General features: G+C 37.9%; 1 protein-coding gene across 2 annotated transcripts; it reads left to right on the forward strand.

Moving 5' to 3' along the window:
- Positions 1-13,112, forward strand: LOC107826059 (NADH dehydrogenase [ubiquinone] flavoprotein 1, mitochondrial). Of its 2 annotated transcripts, none has more exons than XM_016653000.2 (3): positions 1-191; positions 2,480-3,952; positions 12,708-13,112. In XM_016653000.2, exons 1-2 carry the CDS (start codon positions 189-191, stop codon positions 3,938-3,940), a joined length of 1,464 nt encoding a protein of 487 aa, XP_016508486.1. In that variant the 5' UTR covers positions 1-188; the 3' UTR covers positions 3,941-3,952; positions 12,708-13,112. The 2 variants fall into 2 exon arrangements, with proteins under 2 accessions (XP_016508486.1, XP_075100371.1); XM_075244270.1 differs by having other exon boundaries at positions 54-191; positions 2,137-3,952.
- Positions 13,113-15,651: the final 2,539 nt, after the last annotated feature.

Genomic DNA, 15,651 nt, shown 5'->3' on the forward strand with positions numbered 1-15,651 from the left:
GAATTAATCCAATATTTCATTACATTTTAGTTAAATTGACTCTGGAAATGTGTCTCGAAACAGTAGTAATAGATTTGGAAATCAAGGCCAGCGTACCATCACGATTCACAATAGCTTCGTTCTCACCGTAATCTGCTGGAGAAGCATCTGAACTTCACCGATTCCATCACATTTCTGCTTCAACATTCATGGTACGTCCCTCTCTTCGATCTCTATCTTTCTTTACTTTTTTTTATGCTTCCCAAATCAAATTGAAAATATTTTTGTGAAAAAATTCCTTAGATGCATTTTGGTACCTCCTAAGTTTGTTCGTTTTTCTTTTTGAAGGATTTTGATTGCGAATAGATGGGGTTTAAGGTTAATGTTTAACTGATTGGTCATGGTCATTGTATTCCTATACAGAAGTATGAGGAGAAACCCTAAATTTCATTCGAGTATTCTATAGCTTATGCAAGTTGGTATTTTGAACCTAAATTCCTAACCAGAACTCTTAAATTCATATTCCCAGTAGCTTCTTTTCTCTCTCTCTCTCTCTGTGTGTGTGTTTTACAAGGAATTTATGTAGTCTGCACCTGTACTTGGAATGAAGCCTTTTCCAGGAAAGCAATTCTCTTTTCAGAAAAGAATAGATTTTTACTTTATTACTTTGGAAGGCTTATGTATTTTTATGTAAATTAAATTATTACCTAAACTTTGAAAACGGTGTAGTTGGAGATGTCTTGCTCCTGAATTTCCTCCCCTTCCCCCCCCCCTGGGACACGGACAAACATATACACACCAAAAAGGGAAAAATTGTTTTTGTTTCTTCCTTTTTTAACCCAATTCCCTTTAGTATCAGGTTTTAGCAGTTAATTTTGTGAATAGTTTTGTACTCTCTTGATCTTATGTTTGCAATCTATCAACCTGCTTTTCGTGAGTTTAGAAAAGTATACCCCATTCGAAGCCCAGGAAAAGAGGAGGGTTGTGGAAAATCTGCTAGAGCAGTTGAGACTAAGTATTTTGTAATCATGATGCATAGACCTATGCATGCACTTAGTGCAGTACAATAAAATCTTTTACCTTGTCAGAGGGAGGGACCTAACTAAGATGAATCATTTGAATACTGAAGAATAGAATGGGACAGATACATAGTACTCAGATTGCAGACCTAATTTAGTTTCAGAGTGAGTATAGTTGATTAATTGGTTGAATCTTCTCTCTTAGTTTTTGAGGCTGCCTATTAATCCCTCTATTTGGTTTTGTAATCCTCTTTCTCTTACTGCTTAAATTTGGTCAAAAGGAAGGTGAAACAGTATGGATTAATGTTGCTCAACAGCTCACCGCTTCCAGTGCAATATGTCTCACTTTGTACAAATCCCTGCTTGCATTGTGATCAGTGTCTGCAGATATTTGATGCTTAAAGCAGAAATATCTGCTGCCACTGGAGTGGGCGGGCACAATTTCGCTTGAGCTTGCCAATATCTACACCTCTTGTTCTATGTTGCCTGATCAATTATGGCCCTACGGTGTGCTGATGGACATACTGATTGAGCAATAATTCGATGCATCCAATTTAAAAAGATTCCCCCTATAACTTGATGCACCTGTCAACTTCATCTTCAGTAGTTACATGCAATCACCTTTGTGATAATATGTGGACCTAGATTGACAAGTTCTTATGTTCTAGTTTTGGACGTTTATCTTAATGCTAATAGTTCTATCTCTTCGCAACTTTATCAGTATGATCTATATAGTTTTGAGAGGTTTGGTCTACACTTCCACAACCCATAAATTGAAGTCAGCATTTTATGAAGTATCTTTTCTTTATGTGCACATTCCAAAAGCATCTAATAGACTGTTTCCAAACCAAGGCTCCCTAGCCATAAAGCCGTGATACGGGCAATCAGTTGCTTTCGTTTCCTCTACTAGTGCTTTGCTGAAGAAAGTCTTCTGATTTTCTATAGTTTTTTTGCCCGCCGATTTGGTAGCTAAGAGAGTGATGACATAAGTAAGAAGGTGGTACAGATAGATTTCTTGTCCCTTGTTCTTCTTCTTGGTGGTTTGCACTAGCTAACTAACTAAAACAATAAGAACATATTCGTTTCATCTGTATTTTTCAGAGCTTTCCTGAAAATTTTCAGCATCTGTGTTTCTCAGAGCTTGACGGAAATTAGGAGTTTGTTAAGGATAGCAGCTTCCTCCATCTTTCTACTACAGAAGAAGTGCATGGGCAAGGGTTGAAGGCAACACTTGAAAGGATTTCGTCTATCGGTTTCAGTCCTTACATATGGATGACTGAACTAAAAAAGCTTGTGAAGGAAAGGACCCAAAAAATAATATAAGTTAAATTATCAAATTGTTGAACAATTTGGTAGTAGCAGGAAGAGAATGATGAACTGTTGCTTCTGTTTTTTATCGTCGATATTGCTTTTTATGCTTGCTCAATCTCTTGTCTGTTATGAGGGTAAAATTACTGATGTGTGTCATGTTCTTCTCACAGGCACCTATAAAGGGCATTCTTTCTCTGCAAAGGACTGCATTAGTACTGCGTTCTAGTGAAAGATTGGGCCTATATGGTAGGTTATTCAGCACCCAGGCTGCATCAACTGCTAGCACCCCCCAACCTACTCCACCACCTCCACCTCCCGAGAAGACTCACTTTGGTGGCCTTAAAGATGAGGATCGTATTTTCACAAATCTCTATGGATTGCATGATCCTTACCTCAAAGATGCCATGAAGCGAGGTGATTGGTACAGAACAAAAGACCTTGTCCTCAAGGGTTCTGACTGGATCGTGAATGAAATGAAGAAATCTGGTCTTCGAGGACGTGGTGGTGCTGGTTTTCCATCTGGTCTCAAATGGTCCTTCATGCCAAAGACAACGGATGGCCGTCCTTCATACCTTGTTGTCAATGCTGATGAAAGTGAACCCGGAACCTGTAAAGACAGGGAAATCATGCGGCACGACCCACACAAATTGTTGGAAGGCTGTCTGATTGCTGGAGTGGGGATGAGGGCTAGAGCTGCTTATATTTATATCAGGGGAGAGTATGTGAATGAAAGGAAGAGCCTTGAGAAGGCTAGGAAAGAAGCCTATGAAGCTGGATTGTTGGGGAAAAATGCTTGTGGAACTGGATATGATTTTGACGTATATATTCATTTTGGTGCCGGTGCCTATATTTGTGGTGAAGAGACAGCTCTTCTGGAGAGCCTTGAGGGGAAACAAGGCAAACCAAGACTGAAGCCTCCATTTCCAGCTAATGCAGGACTTTATGGTTGTCCAACAACTGTTACAAATGTTGAAACAGTTGCTGTTTCACCAACCATCTTAAGGCGTGGGCCAGAGTGGTTTGCTAGTTTTGGCCGGAAGAATAATGCTGGGACAAAGTTGTTTTGCATCTCAGGCCATGTAAACAAGCCCTGCACAGTGGAAGAGGAAATGAGTATTCCCTTGAAGGAGCTGATAGAGAAGCACTGTGGCGGTGTTCGTGGAGGTTGGGACAATTTACTTGCTGTTATACCAGGAGGTTCATCTGTTCCACTGATTCCCAAGAACGTATGTGAGGATGTACTAATGGATTTTGATGCACTCAAAGCTGTGCAGTCAGGGTTGGGGACTGCTGCTGTAATTGTCATGGACAAGTCAACTGATATTGTAGATGCAATTGCAAGGCTCTCGTACTTCTATAAGCACGAGAGCTGTGGTCAATGTACACCATGCAGGGAAGGCACAGGGTGGCTTTGGATGATCATGGAAAGGATGAAGGTTGGTAATGCAAAGTTGGAAGAGATTGACATGCTCCAAGAGGTGACTAAACAGATTGAAGGGCATACCATTTGTGCGTTGGGTGATGCTGCTGCTTGGCCAGTGCAGGGTCTCATTAGGCACTTTAGACCTGAGCTAGAAAGGAGGATCAGGGAGCATGCAGAGAGGGAGCTACAACAGGCTGCTGCTGCTTGATTTCAGTTAAAGGTTTTTTTTTTATTAATAAGTTAAAAGTTGGTTTTTGAACCTTTCTGTTACGTTTATTCTATAATATTGGTATTAACCACGAATCCTCCATGTGATAAAACATCCTTCTAAAAAGGTAAAGTACTTTTTCTTTATATCTCGGTCCTTTTTTGGGAACAGTTTTGGGAACAAATGGGTCTTTTTGATGCTCTTATTATTTGGGTTATTAAAAAACATATAAAATTACTAAATACTCCAAGTTATTTGGTGTACTTATATGCGGGCATGTTTTGCCCTTCCTTTTACAGCTTGTTTGGATGATTGTCACCTGTTACTTTAAATGCGATGTTTGTTTTGATTGTTACTTAAATTTTAATATATCGTATCGTTAAATCCGTCGTTACGTAACAACGAAAAGTGCCACTTTATGGAACGACCGATTTGGTGTGGTCGCGTCGTTACCTTATTTTTTTCTCTCATCTTGCCCTCTCTTATTATTAAATAATCTTATTTTGTCTTACCTTACCTTTTTATATAATTTTACCTCGTACCTTTTTTTTTTTTTGTAATAGTGCAAGTTTATTCCTCGTATTGTTGGCGCATGACATTACGAAACGACGACAAACAATACAATTTATCCAAACATTGTATACATCAAAACGATACAATACAATATGATACGATACATAACAGTCATCCAAACAAGTTGTTAATGAAATTTATTACTTTACCAAAAAAATACAAAGTACTCCTACACCTCTCAGGAATTCTCTCATTTGTCCTTTTGTAGTATTACTGACCTCTCCTTTACCAATGCAAATCTTCAATTATATAGCAATGACAAAGCAGTATATTTGTGCCAACTTTTCCTTTACCCAACCCATAAAAAGTAACTCTTCTTTCTGATTAATATAAGAGAAATAAAGAAAAAAGAAGCAGCACATTTCAAATGCTGCCCGGTCAAATCACTGGTACTTCAATGGATTTTACATGACAACCCTATGCATGGGGATGTGGTGTTCTTTGAGTCTTGAAATATAGGAACAAAAATAAAGCCAGAAGGATGTGACTGTAATATAGAGCTGATTGAATGTAGCAAAATGGTCGAAGCAGAACAGAAATCTTCATCTTTTACAAGTTCCATCTTCATGTATGAAGTTAGGGATTTCTCTTGTGAGTTCGGAACCAAAGTGTGGTCTTTTTTTACTCAAAGCACAAAAGTAGGTGAAAAACCAACTGATGACCAAATTATATATAACGCATGGGTTGAATGCTCAATGCGCTATACCTTAACGGCACGTTTGTCCGTTAAGGTATAGCGCATGGGTTGCATGCGCTACATTTGAATTTTACTGGTCCACCAATAATTGGTGGGTATAGCGCATGCATTTATCGCGCTACATATATAGCGCGTATAATGAATGCGCTACACCCTCAATTATTGTAACTCCCGAATTGGGTTTTTGCTTATTTAAGGAATTTCATTGTTTCGTTAAAAAATCCATTCAGGATCGTCCACGTCTTCTGCATCCTTTTTATTTTCTTTTACTCATTCCGAAATATTTGTTTACTTAACTCTTTTCTGAATTTTGTCATAATGTCCGAAGAGAGAAAAATTAGGGTTGCATTATATTTGGGGGGGTGAGGTTGTCGTGGAGAATAACTCAGTACGCTATAGTTGTTCTCCACGGTGTATTGTTAAGTTGCCACTTACAATGGAGTACGATAGATTGGTTTCGTTATGTAAAAAAAATGAGTGTGGGAAACGTTCAGTTAATATTAAAGTAACCGGAAGATATCTGTATTTTGTTATTCCGCAAGGGGTTGCTTGTTATGCTGAGTTTATCATCGAAGACGATGAAACTCTGATACATTTTTTGAGGACTCCGGATGAACACTGGGAACTTTTTATGATAAAAATGTTGGAAATGTACGTCAAGTCTAAAGACATTAGCAATATTGAGGTTCCGCAAAATAGAGATAACCGTCAATCATCGGGTGGTATTTTTGGAACAGTTTTATCCGAATAGGTTCCGTTTGAAAGAGTTTGGCCACATCTAAACTTATCTCCAAGGGCGAATGAGGACATAATTTCTCCCCAAGTTTACATAATCCACACGCCGAGTGGTAAATTGCAATTTTTCTTTGTATTACTATATTTTTTTTATGTATTATATTTGTATTAACACTCATATATTTCAAAGGGGTTACCGGTCAAATATGAATTTTACACGTTATGAACCAACGGACAGTTGGAATATGCCCAGTTTTAGTGTTTTGGATCATGGTGGTCCATCCGGGAGTCATCAGCAACTCGATAATGTGCATCATGGGATATCAACAGATTATGATTTGTAAGTTAAGAGATAAAGTTTATATATAATGTTTGGATGAATTTGAAAAACTCATTATTTTATTGGTTGTGTAGTGAAAACGAGCAACTTGAAGGTCCTGTCCTTACTCAATTTTCCGAAGACGATATATTTAATCAGGATCTAGCAGATGCACAGAGCCAGGAAGATGAGAGTGATTATGACAACAATGTTGATGAGTCTGGAGATGACACACCCTTCCCTGATGAGTGTGATGATGATGAGAATGAGCAACCTGATTTGCCGAGGGAGCATGATGCCACCAATGAGCATGCGCCATATATGCAGACTCCACCTCCCGTTAGACCTAAAGTGTACGAGTCACATGTGCCCTTTCATTCAAGGGGGATTCCGTACCTTGATCAATTTCTCAGTATGCCGGATGTTGATGCCCTCACAAGGGATCTTGATGAAATTCGGACAGCAATGTGGGATGAATCTAGAGCAACGGTGTTGTCAAAGGGCATGCTTTTTGCTGATAAAGCGCGCCTAAGCAGGGCAGTGCGAATGTACAGCATAAAAGAGTGTCGTGAGATCGAGGTTCATGAGTCATCTCTGGAAGTATACAAGGTTATTTGTCGTAGATGGTTTCAAGGTTGTACATGAATGTTGCGTGCGAGAAAGTTGAAAACAAATATGTGGATTGGGAAATACATTGGCACCCACACTTGTGATATGGACACATTCAGTGGGAATCATTTTAACTTGAATGTTGACTTGATTTCTCTTGTCTTGATTTCACACATTGAATCGTCCATAAGGTACAAGATTAAAGAGTGTATAACAGTTGTCCACCAGGTACATGGATGTACTATTACCAAAAGAAAGGCATATCTCGGACGTAAATGTGTGTTTGAGATTGTTTATGGTAACTGAGATAAGTCTTTTTCCGCTCTACCCAGGTACATGGCTGCATTGCAACACTTTAACCCCAGGATTGTTGTTGAATGGAAGCTTGAGCGGAGTCCGGGAATACAAGAATTCATATTCAGATATGTGTTTTGGGCATTTAAACCAGCCATTGATGGTTTTGTGCATTGTCGGTCGGTAATATCCATAGACGACACTCATGTCTATGGAAAGTACGATATTAAGTTGTTGATCGTCATTGTTGTAGATGTTAAAGGAAGCATATTTTCCCTCGCATTTGCTATTTGTGCCAATGAAAGCCAAGAGACTTGGACATTTTTTTTGAACCACTTGAAGGAGCACGTTGTTAGACATCGTTCAGGTATTTGTCTAATATCTGATCAGCATGGTGGTATTTTAAGTTATGTACAGAATTTGTGTGCATGGCAGGAACCGTATGCTTACCACCGTTACTGTGTTAGGCACTTTACTTCCAGAGGGCTCATCCGAACAAGAACTTACATGATTTAATGTGGATGGCTGTAACAGATCATCAAGAGTGTAAATTTAGGAGGCGAATGGACTTGATTAGGCAGGAAGACTCAGAAGCCTATCGTTGGTTGATGCGACATGAGCTTGGCAAATGGACTTTGCATAAGGATGGCGGTAGAAAATGGGGAATTTTGACTACAAATGTGTCAGAGTCTTTCAACGGGTTGTTGAAGTCTGCTCGCGGATTGCCTGTCACTGCCATGGTCCGGATGTCATTCAAGCAGATGGCATAGAGGTTTGTTGAAAGAACCAGAAGTGCATCGTCATTGATGGAAATAGGTGTTGAATTTATGCCACAGCCGATGAAACGATTTGAGAAATATAGGAAGCGAGCACAGTTGCATTTGCAAAACCTGTAATTTTCCAATAGGCCTAAAACTATGTTCCGGCGACTAATAATGCTCAGCACCTACTGGTTGGAGGTGGCCACTATAGGTGTTTACGTATGCAGCAACACTATATTCTTTATCAACATACCTCGTCGCCACAAAACCTGTATGTTGAAAGCACTTCATGGCAATTGATAGATCGACCATTTCCTACACGAACATATTCTTCTAGATTCATTGATGGTGTGGGTATTATTACCGCGGCTTTTATGCAGACCAATGTGAACTTCAAAAATATTATGCTCACTGCAAAAATGTAGCCATTGTGCTCGCTTCCTATATTTCTCAAATCGTTTCATCGGTTGTGGCATAAATTCAACACCCCTTTCCATCAATGACGATGCACTTCTGGATCTTTCAACAAACCTCTTCGCCATCTGCTTGAATGACATCCGCACCATGGCAGTGACAGGCAATCCAGGTGCAGCCTTCAACAACTCGTTGAAAGACTAACACATTTGTAGTCAAAATTCCCCATCTTCTACCACTATCCTTATGCAAAGTCCATTTGTCAAGCTCATGTCGCATCAACCAACAATAGGCTTCTGGGTCTTCCTGCCTAATCAAGTCCATTTGCGTTCTGAATTTACACTCTTGATGATCTGTTGCAGCCATCCACATTAAATCATGTAAGTTCTTATTCGGATGAGCCCTCTGGAAGTTCGCCTTCAAGTGCCTAACACAGTAACGGTGGTAGGCATACGGTTCCTGCCATGCACGCAAATTTGTACATAACTTAAAATACCACCATGTCGATCAGATATTAGACAAATATCTGAACGTTGTCTAACAACGTGCTCCTTCAAGTGGTTCAAAAATAATGTCCAAGTCTCTTGGCTTTCATTGGCACAAATAGCAAATGCGAGGGGAAATATGCTTCCATTAGCATCTACTGCAACAGCGATCAACACCTTAATATCGTACTTTCCATAGACATGAGTGTCGTCTATGGATATTACCGACCGACAATGCACAAAACCATCAATGGCTGGTTTAAATGCCCAAAACACATATCGGAATATGAATTCTTATATTCCCGGACTCTACTCAAGCTTCCATTCAACAACAGTCCCAGGGTTAAAGTGTTGCAATGCATCCATGTATCTGGGTAGAGCGGCAAAGGACTTATCCCTGTTACCATAAACAATCTCAAACACACGTTTACGCCCGAGATATGCCTTTCTTTTGGTAATGGTACATCCATATACCAAGTGGACAACTGTTATACACTCTTTAATCTTGTACCTTATGGACGATTCAATGTGTGGAATCAAGAGAAGAGGAATCAAGTTAAAATGATTCCCACTGAATGTGTCAATATCACAAGTGTGGGTGCCAATGTATTTTCCCACAATCCATATATTTGTTTTCAACTTTCTCGCACGTAGCATCCATGTACAACCTTGAAACCATCTACGACAAATAACCTTGTATACTTCCAGAGATGACTCATGAACCTCGACGACACTCTTTTATGCTGTACATTCGCACCGCCCTGCTTAGGCGCGCTTTATCGGCAAAAAATATGTTCTTTGACAGCACCGTTGGTCTAGATTCATCCCACATTGCTGTCCGAATGTCGTCAAGATCCCTTGTGAGGGCATCCACATCCGGCATACTGGGCAACTGATCAAGGTACGGAATCCCCCTTGGATGAAAGGGCACATGTGACACGTACACTCTAGGTCTAACGGGAGGTGGAGTCTGCATATATAGCGCATGTTCATTGGTGGCATCATGCTCCCTCGGCAAATCAGGTAGCTCATTCTCATCATCATCAGGGAAAGATGTGTCATTTCCAAACTCATCAGCATTGTTGTTATAATCACTATCATCTTCCTGGCTCTGTGCATCTGCCAGATCCTGATTAAATATATTGTCTTCGGGAAATTGAATAAGGACAAGACGTTCAAGTTGCTCGTTTTCACTACACAACCAATAAAAGTGAAAAGGTTCAAATATGCCCTTCTATTATGTAAAAAATATCAGATTTACCCTTCGTTATACTTTGGGTGCAAAAATATCTTTGCCGTTATATTATTGGTTCAAATATGCCCCTACTCTGTCAGGATTGTCCAATGTGGGACCCGAATCCTACATGGCACTGAGACTATGGTGAGATGGACACCACATGGCGTGGTGAGATGGACACCACATGGCATACCACCTCACTTTCCCCAACATATTTTACCCCCTTCCTCACTTCTTCTTCCACCACGACACCTCCTCTTACCCCACTGTTGTTGCTATCATATACTCCTATCTGGTTTAAACTGATAGGAGAAGTTGAGATCAAGTGAATTTTAATTACTGGAGTAATTGGCTTGGCAAGTCATAATCAATGCACAACTGGGTAAACATGTGTAGTAAATTGGTATGTAGAATGTATATCCTGATAGGAGCAAGTTGAATCAATTAGCCTTCAATTGGTGTAGCTTCAATACGGGTTAAATCTTGTCCCGTATCGCATAATCCCACTGATCAAATTTCAGATTTTAAATAGCCATTGAACTTAATTTATCTTGATTCATACTATTGCTGTTGATGTTAACAGAACTGAAATGGGGGAAAGCCATCTTTGCTCTGTTGTTTATGGTTCATTGCCGCCAAAGACTCGAATAGACAAGTTTATTTCTGATCCTTTCTTTTGTCTATATTGGAGTTAAGATTGGCCCTTGTCCAGTCATCGTTGAGTTTTCCCCAATTGATATTTCCTTCATTTCTTGATTAGTTGTAATCCATTTTTGTTAAGACGGAGAATATGATTCATTTTAACAACATTATCATCCTAGTAGAGATTCTCTTTAATCATCATCTATTTGCTATGACCTTCCTGTCAACTGGCCAGACTTATTCTTCTTACCCGGGAGCTATCTTTCCCTTTTTTGTTTTCTTTTAGTGAGGTGTAGTACTGGTGGAAGAAGATATGGGGAGGGGGTAAAATAGGTTAGGGAAAGTGAGGTGGCACGCCATGTGGTGTCCATCTCACCATAGTGTCAGTGCCATGTAGGATTCGGGTTCCATCTTGGATAAGCTTAACGGAGGAGGGGCATATTTGAACCAATAATGTAACAGCAGAGGTATTTTTGCACCAAAAGTATAACGGAGGATAAATTCAATCCTTTTTACATAGTAGAGGGACATATTTGGCCGTTTTCTCCCAATAAAATAATGAGTTTCTCAAATTCATCCAAACATTATATATAAACTTTATCTCTTAACTTATAAATCATAATCTGTTGATATTCCATGATGCACATTATCGAGTTGCTGATGACTTCCGGATGGACCATCATGATCCAAAACACTAAAACTGGGCATATTCCAACTGTCCGTTGGTTCATAACGTGTAAAATTCATATCTAGCTGGTACCCCTTTTGAATATATGAGTGTTAATACAAATATAATACATAAAAAAAACATAGTAATACAAAGAAAAATTGAATTTACCACTCGGTGTGTGGATTATGTAAACTTGGGGAGAAATTATGTCCTCATTCGCCCGTGGAGATAAGTTTAAATATGGCCAAACTCTTTCAAACGGAACCTGTTCGGATAAAATTGCTCTAAAAAGACCACCCGATATTTAGGGTTATCTCTATTTTGCGGAACCTCAATATTGCGAACGTCTTCAAACTTGATGTACATTTTTATCACAAGAAGTTCACGGTGTTCATCCGGAGTCCTTAAAAAATCTATCAGAGTTTCATCGTCTTCGATGTTAAACTCAACATAACAAGCAACCCATTGCGAAATAACAGAATATGGATATCTTCCGGTTACTTTAATATTAACCGAACGTTTCCTCATACTCATTTTTTTTTACATAACAACGAAACCAATCTATCGTACTCCATTGTAAGTGACAACTTAACAATACACTGTGGAGAACAACTATAGCGTACTGAGTTATTTTCCACGACAACCTCACCCCCCCCCCCCCCCAAATATAATGCAACCCTAATTTTTCAAACTTCGGACATTATGACAAAATTCAGAAAAAATTAAAGTAAACAAATAGTTCGGAATGAGTAAAAAATAAATAAAAAGGATACAGAAGACGTGGAGGTTCCTGGATGGATTTTTTTAACGAAACTCCTTAAATAAGCAAAAACCCAATGCGGGGTACAATAATTGAGGGTATAGCGCATTCATTATACGCGTTATATATGTAGCGCGATAAATGCATGCGCTATACCCACCAATTATTGTTGGGCTAGTAAAATTCAAATATAGCGCATGCAATCCATGCGCTATACCTTAACGGACAAACGTGCTGTTAAGGTATAGCGCATTCAACCCATATGTTATATATAATTTGGTCATCAGTTGATTTTTTCTCTTATTTTTGTGCCTTGAGTCAAAAAAGACCACACTTTGGTTATGGACTCTGCCTTTAGCAATATTAAGCAGTAACATCTAATTTGGAAGCATACACGCTTTACTCACTCCAATCAATCGTTGTAATAAATTGGTTCCCCTACCCCCTACAAACCCCCCCCCCCCCCCGCTTCATGTCTCTGTCAAATAATGATTTTCTATGCACAAGCTTGGGTATGTTACATGTACTTGTCATAGCTATTTAATAATGGTTTCGTTTCTCCTTTTTTCAGTTTGTTGTTTGATACCATGGAATAAATTTTGAAGTACCAGTTATATGGAAGTCGGAGGGAAAGCAGGAAGCAAAGATTCCCTATGGAGCTGGGTTTTTTTTCAGCTGTCAAGCTTGTGTAAACTATTGTTACATTGGTGGTACAATGGGTAATTCATGTTTCAAAGCTAATACATCTAGGTGTCGTTTGGTAGCCTGTATAAGGATAATAATCCTGGTATTAAACTATGTTTTAATTATACAGCGTTTTGTTGTGATTTTCAAATCCAGCAAAGTTAATCCATGTATTTATTTAATACATCAATCTCTGTATAATTTTATCCTTGATGCAAGGTGGTATAACTAATACATATGTATAAGCTATACCTGGATTAATATTCACAAAGACCAAAACATTTCATTAAAATCTGCTCCATCGTTTTCTTCTCCCTGTTCTATGGAGCCTTCTCACCAGAGGCGTCTATTCTACAGCATCTGGATGAGATTTGGTCTGTTCTCTCCATCTCTAATTTTTCAGTACTTAACTAAGGTCTTTTGTTGTGTGTAAGAGTTCAGTTCTTATGTCCGACAATATTGATAATTGTGTCTTGTTTGTTAGACGTTGACGGTTCACCTCAACTTGGATTTTGATGATGGCAGATTGAGTCCCAACCGGCAAAAAAGCAGAGGAAATAGATATTATGTTCTGTTACTATTTATAGCCTGTTGTGTGAATAAATCACCTTGTGGATTGGAGTGCAGCTGATATTCTTCTTTAAACATGTAATTAGTATGGTTGAATCGGGAATGATCCTAGGTGTCATTGTGTAGATTTTGGTAGGATAGTGTGTTACATGCTTTTCCTTTTCTGCATTATTTGTACATGTAACTTTGCAATTTCTCTAAGGTTGTATTGTTGACATGCTTTTCATATTCTGCAAGAAAGTGGAGTTGAATTTGTGGGGTAACTGCATTTTGGGAGGATGAGAATATATGCAGTTTACATATGTTGCATTGGCCAAATAGCTATTTAAAGTAGGACAAATAGGACTTATAAAATACGATCATGTTCTTCTTCTGGCGGTTATATCAAGAGGCAAATCTGCAAATTCATAATGGTAATTAATTTGTTAACCAATGGAGGAGGATGGAATTGGTGTAACATCTCTTTAGGACACATCTAAGCTCTTGCTGCAAAATTGTGGTTGGTCTTTTCTCACATTAGCCCTCTTTGATTGTACACGGAATTTAAAAGAAAAATTAAATTTTGAAACAATGTTGTCTTAAACAATCCTTAAGAAAGAAAAATGAACTTTTGAAACATCATAGCTTTAAATAATCCACATAACATTTTTGTGGTTATAAAATCTTAAAATGAAAAAGTTCAAATTACAATTATTTTTAAATCTACAACGATATCATTCTTTTTTTAACAAACTTAAAAAGGGAAAAGCATCATATAAAATGAAACAAATTGAGGAAAGTATTGTGAAATTCTGCACCCTCGCATATTGCATAAAGTTAATTTTAGAGTTGATAACTTGTTATTAAATAACTTTTTCCCATATATGGGGAAAGGGCCAAAATTATCCCCATACTATGATAAATAGTTCATATCTATCCTCTGTTATACTTTCCGTCCAAATTCAACCCCACCGTTAAGATAGTAAACAAATTTGCCCCCAGCCCTAACGTATGCCCATCAGAATATTTAGGGGTGTACAAATGAAACCGACAAACCGCATCAACCCGGTAATCCGAGAAAAAAAAATCCGACTATGGTTTGGTTTGATTTGGTTTGGTGTTGGAAAAAAAACCCGATCATATTTGGTTTGGTTTGGTTTGATTTTAACTAAAAAAAAGTCAAACTGAAACCAAACCAACCCGACATTATATGTATAGAAGTTTTAAATATATTTAATACATAAAAATATTTATGGTAGTGTAGTTTATAAATATTTCTTAAACTTTTTCATAGTTTTATCTTTTAACGTATTATTTCAAGTTTGGGCTTATAATTTTTGGATGCTCCAATAAGTTTTATAGTCCGTAAATGTTAGTAACTCAAATAAATCCTAAACCAAAATCAAATCAATACTAATGCTAATAAAAGACATTCAATTCAATTGTACTATGAATGAAAATAGTCTTGGATATCTATTTTTTAGTTTTTCCATGGTTTAGATAAAATATATAACTTATTTTTCTTTTAGTGGTTAGTCATGTAAATAATAGTACTTATTAGTCATAATTTTAAATTATGTTTGTTTTCATTATGGCTTATTCATAATATTTATTTTATGCGATTTTATTATCTTTATTGTTGAATATTTTAGTACAATGCCATGACTCATCTCATATTTATGTTATTTTATTGAAAAACACCTTATATAGTTCTGTCTTACTAGGATTAAAGAAATATTTGGAGCACAAATTTTACGTTTTGTGCTATGAAGACTTTATGAAAAAAAACTGAAAAAACCCGAAAACCCGAGATTAAAAAATCCGACTTTTATTGGTTTGGTTTGGTATTTAGATTTAATAACCCGATACCATTGATTTGGTTTGGTAATTAGAAAATCCGAACCAACCCGACTCATGTACACCCCTAAGAACATTGGGACCCCTCGGTTAAAAATGCCACATAATTAACCTCAGCGCCCCCAATCTTCGTTCTTCCACCGGCAGCTCCACCACCCAAAAGCCTCAATTTTTCACCACAAAAAAGAGCTTCAAAACCAGAATTTAATCAATAATTTTCAGCCCCAACAGTATAACCAAGTAACTTAGATGGTTAAATAATATACTTGAGCACATTACAATATTTTATTTAACTTGTTAAAATTTGAACTAAATTGCATTTTTAGGAAAAGCTATCCATGATCTCATAACATAATCCAACAGAATTGCATGCAATTTCACAACATTTAGATTGGAACACAACATGATGCTTAGACTACTGAAGA

The sequence above is a fragment of the Nicotiana tabacum genome, chromosome 22, assembly GCF_000715075.1.
Source record: "Nicotiana tabacum cultivar K326 chromosome 22, ASM71507v2, whole genome shotgun sequence".
In the NCBI taxonomy this organism is placed as follows: Eukaryota; Viridiplantae; Streptophyta; class Magnoliopsida; order Solanales; family Solanaceae; genus Nicotiana; species Nicotiana tabacum.